General features: G+C 53.9%; 1 protein-coding gene across 1 annotated transcript; it reads left to right on the forward strand.

Moving 5' to 3' along the window:
- Positions 1–6: 6 nt before the first annotated feature.
- Positions 7–3,767, forward strand: LOC102827271 (60S ribosomal protein L3-like; the record flags this gene model as incomplete). Its single annotated transcript, XM_006878144.1, has 6 exons — positions 7–95; positions 959–1,127; positions 1,696–1,831; positions 2,788–2,974; positions 3,357–3,517; positions 3,669–3,767. Coding segments are annotated over exons 1-6 (792 nt in total), but the record flags the coding sequence as incomplete, so codon positions are not given.
- Positions 3,768–3,771: the final 4 nt, after the last annotated feature.

Here is a 3,771-nt window from a genome sequence, read left to right on the forward strand (position 1 = left end):
GGATGACGCCTCCAAGCCTGTCCACCTTACAGCCTTCCTGGGCTACAAGGCCGGCATGACCCACATCGTGCGCGAGGTCGACAGGCCAGGGTCCAGTACGTGCACCTCCGTGCTTTCGTGTTGGGGACAAGTGAGGGTAGAAGCTTTTTCAGGAACATGCTTTTAGCGCTGACAAACTTAAGGGAGTGCATCTAGCTTTGCGATTTAGTGCCATGGGGTCAGTTATAACAGCCACCTTGTGTATGTAGGGTTTCCGAGGAGCAGCTGGTGGGTTTTAACTGCCGGCCTTTTGGTTCTCAGTTAAGTGGTGATCCTAGAGTGCCACACCAGTACTGGCTTGTCTGTGTCAGGTGTTGGCAACAACACAGCTAATTTCCTTATTGGCTTCCTGATGGGGAGAAATTCAGTAGGCAAATAAACACGACTATAAGGTGTAAGGAGCTCTGGTAGCGTAGTGATGCACGAATGGGGCTGTGAACCGCAATGTCAGCACTTGGAAACTACCAGCTGTTATGCGGGAGAAAGATGAGGCCATTCTGCTCCTGTAAAGATTTACAGCCTCAGAAACCGACCCCACGGCACACAGCCACCACCACCACCTAAGGTGTGGTAGAACGTGGTTGCCATAGCGTTGTCTCCCAATATGTGACCCCATGGAAAATTCACATTACACTGTATGGGAGGGCTTCAAGGCCTGCCTTCTGAAGTGACTGGGTGGGCTGGAACTTCTTTTGGCCCCAGTGCACCAACCAGGGGCTGAGACGTCTAAGTGGCCCTCTGACCCCCTTAGCTGTTTGGTCTAGGTAGTAATCGGAAGTGAAGGTGGGAGGTGGTATGTAGAGTAGACTGGTATTGTGGCTGGGTGCTGGATTACAAGGCCAGCCCTCCTGCAGTCCTGTGTGTTTAGACACAGGTTGCGGCCCTTGCAGTGGACTGGCAGTTGTGTCTTTCTTTGCAGAGGTGAACAAGAAGGAAGTGGTGGAGGCTGTGACCATTGTGGAGACACCACCCATGGTGGTGGTCGGCATCGTGGGCTACGTGGAAACTCCTCGAGGTCTCCGGACCTTCAAGACTGTCTTTGCTGAGCACATCAGTGATGAATGTAAACGGCGCTTCTATAAGAACTGGTAAGGGGAGAGACTTCAGGTCAGACAGGCGGGTCCTGGGGCGGTCTAGGTGTACTTTGGGGCCGGCCTGTTGGATTCCTGAACTGGCCATGGCACTGACCCTTATCTGGTGGGTGCTGGACTGGTCAGGGTTGAGGATTTTTACACCACCATTTTGGTTATTGGGAAAGTTTGTGTGATTGGAAACCAGGTGAGGAACTAGGGCAGCTGCTCCTGGCTTTATTGCCGAAAGATGGGGTCTGACCAAGACCAGTTTGAATTTTGCCGCCCCCTCCACCCATGGAATTGCATGGCGCATTCTATAGCACTTGGTTAGTAGCTGCACTGGAGCAGGAATAGGTGTCTGAATGTCCTGCTTTTCATTAACCTGTGGACCTCTGTTCAGCTCCGCTCGGCTTGGCCCGATGAGCTCCATCCAGGCTCCGCTTGCCAGTGGAAAAGGCTCCTTAGAAGCTGGCAATGAGCCCCATCCCCTCCTGGTGCCAGTGTGCCTTCCGCTCACCCCTTCTTGGAGGGGTGATGAAGGCTGGTGCCCGGCCCCCGCCCCAACTCTGCTCTGCTCCTGAAGGCATAAATCGAAGAAGAAGGCTTTCACCAAGTACTGCAAGAAGTGGCAGGACGACGATGGCAAGAAGCAGTTGGAGAAAGACTTCAGCAGCATGAAGAAGTATTGCCAGGTCATCCGTGTCATCGCCCACACCCAGGTGAGCCCCTCATGGCACTGCGACACCTCACTCACCTGGTGGAGCAACTTTGTGCAAGGCCTGGTAGAGGAGAGGTCAGTGTGCACAGAGCTGACACCATGACCAATCAGATGCCTGGATTCCCCTCTCTACTTGGTGCTTTTCTCCTGCCAGCAGGGGGCACCATTCCCCCTTTGAGAGAAACTGTTCATGGTGACAACCTTGTAAAATGGCGACCAGATAGCTGGTGAGAGGGAGGCTGCAAGCCCAGCCTGTGGGTGCCTGCCCCGGCTCCTACACACTGCTGCCCTCTAGCCTGGGCTGCCCAGTGTGGTGGCTAACAGCAGATTGCTGCCACTGAAGTTCCCAGTGGACAGCTTTTGAGTGCTTCATGCCTGACTTAATTTCCTCGTTTAGCTTTGTGATCAGCCTAAGAAGCTTGCGAGAATAGGTGGTTTTCTATAAGGCCGTGTTAAGTGCCACTGAGTCGGTTCTGACCCATAGTTGACCCTGTATAGGGTTTCTGAGGAGTGACTGGTGAGCTTGAACCACCGGCCCTGCAGTTCAAATGGCTTTGCAGTCTGGTGCATTAACCCACAGTGCCACACCAGGACACATAAGGCTGTGTAACACTATAGAATACACTGATTACTAATTGCAAGGTTGGTGGTTCGAACCTACCAGCTGCTTCATGGAAACCCCTATCAGGGTGACTGAATCAGAACTGACAGGAAGGAGCTGGCTGAAAGGAAGATAGAGTTGATCCCAGGATCTGGTCCAGTCTTGTGCTGCCATGGGGCCCCCAGGTGTCCCCCTGAGCAGGGACCAGAATTCCATTGTGGGAGTTAGCATGGTGGGAATCAGGAAGGTCCCTCGGTTTACTGAAATGTGGAGGGAAGTCCAGGGCAATAACAGACCCCCTGCCCCAGGCCCCCTCTGACAGCAGAGAGGGGAGCTCAGTGACCTCTGTCCTGCAGATGCGCCTGCTTCCTCTGCGCCAGAAGAAGGCCCACCTGATGGAGATTCAGGTGAATGGGGGCACAGTGGCCGAGAAACTGGACTGGGCCCGGGAGAAGCTGGAGCAGCAGGTGCCTGTGAACCAGGTGTTCGGGCAGGATGAGATGATTGATGTCATCGGGGTGACCAAGGGCAAGGGCTACAAAGGTGAGTTGTTCTGGTCGCCCTTGGGGAGTGGTCTCAGTCCCCTTGGCTGTTCATTGATGAGGCTCTGGAATGAGCGCTGGGCACAGCGCCCGAGTCAAACTGCGGAAACATTCCTTGCTGCCTTCCTTCTGAGAACAGCCCTGGGTCAGGGTAGGAACATCTGCAGCTACTGCAAATGAATTTGAAGGGTGGGTTTCTGTGCATTTGGGAGAAAGTTAAGCTGTTAGGTACAGATGCCTCTGCCACCAATCTGTGGAGTGTCCTGTCTGTCCTGACTCTGGGGGTCCACCTCTGCTTGTGTCTTCTCTGCTAGTACCTCAAACTGGGTGACAGGAAGGGCTGCCCTCCTTCCCACCATAACAGCAAGTTGTGTCCATTCCAGGAGTCACCAGCCGCTGGCACACCAAGAAGCTACCCCGCAAGACCCACCGAGGCCTGCGCAAAGTTGCCTGTATTGGGGCCTGGCACCCTGCCCGCGTGGCCTTCTCTGTGGCGCGTGCTGGGCAGAAGGGTTACCACCACCGCACTGAGATCAACAAGAAGGTGAGGCACGTCTCCCGCATGTTACTGCAGTAACAGAAGGTCGATGCTTTGCCCCTTCTATTTGCGCTGAGCAGGCCTCTGGGCTTCTCTCCCCCATGCCCAATCTTCCACTTCTTCAGGAGCTTTTATTCAAATGCTCTTCTCTTTATAGATCTACAAGATTGGCCAGGGCTACCTTATCAAAGATGGCAAACTGATCAAAAACAATGCCTCCACTGATTACGATCTGTCTGACAAGAGCATCAACCCTCTGG

Source organism: Chrysochloris asiatica, unplaced genomic scaffold, assembly GCF_000296735.1.
Source record: "Chrysochloris asiatica unplaced genomic scaffold, ChrAsi1.0 scaffold09100, whole genome shotgun sequence".
NCBI lineage: Eukaryota > Metazoa > Chordata > Mammalia > Afrosoricida > Chrysochloridae > Chrysochloris > Chrysochloris asiatica.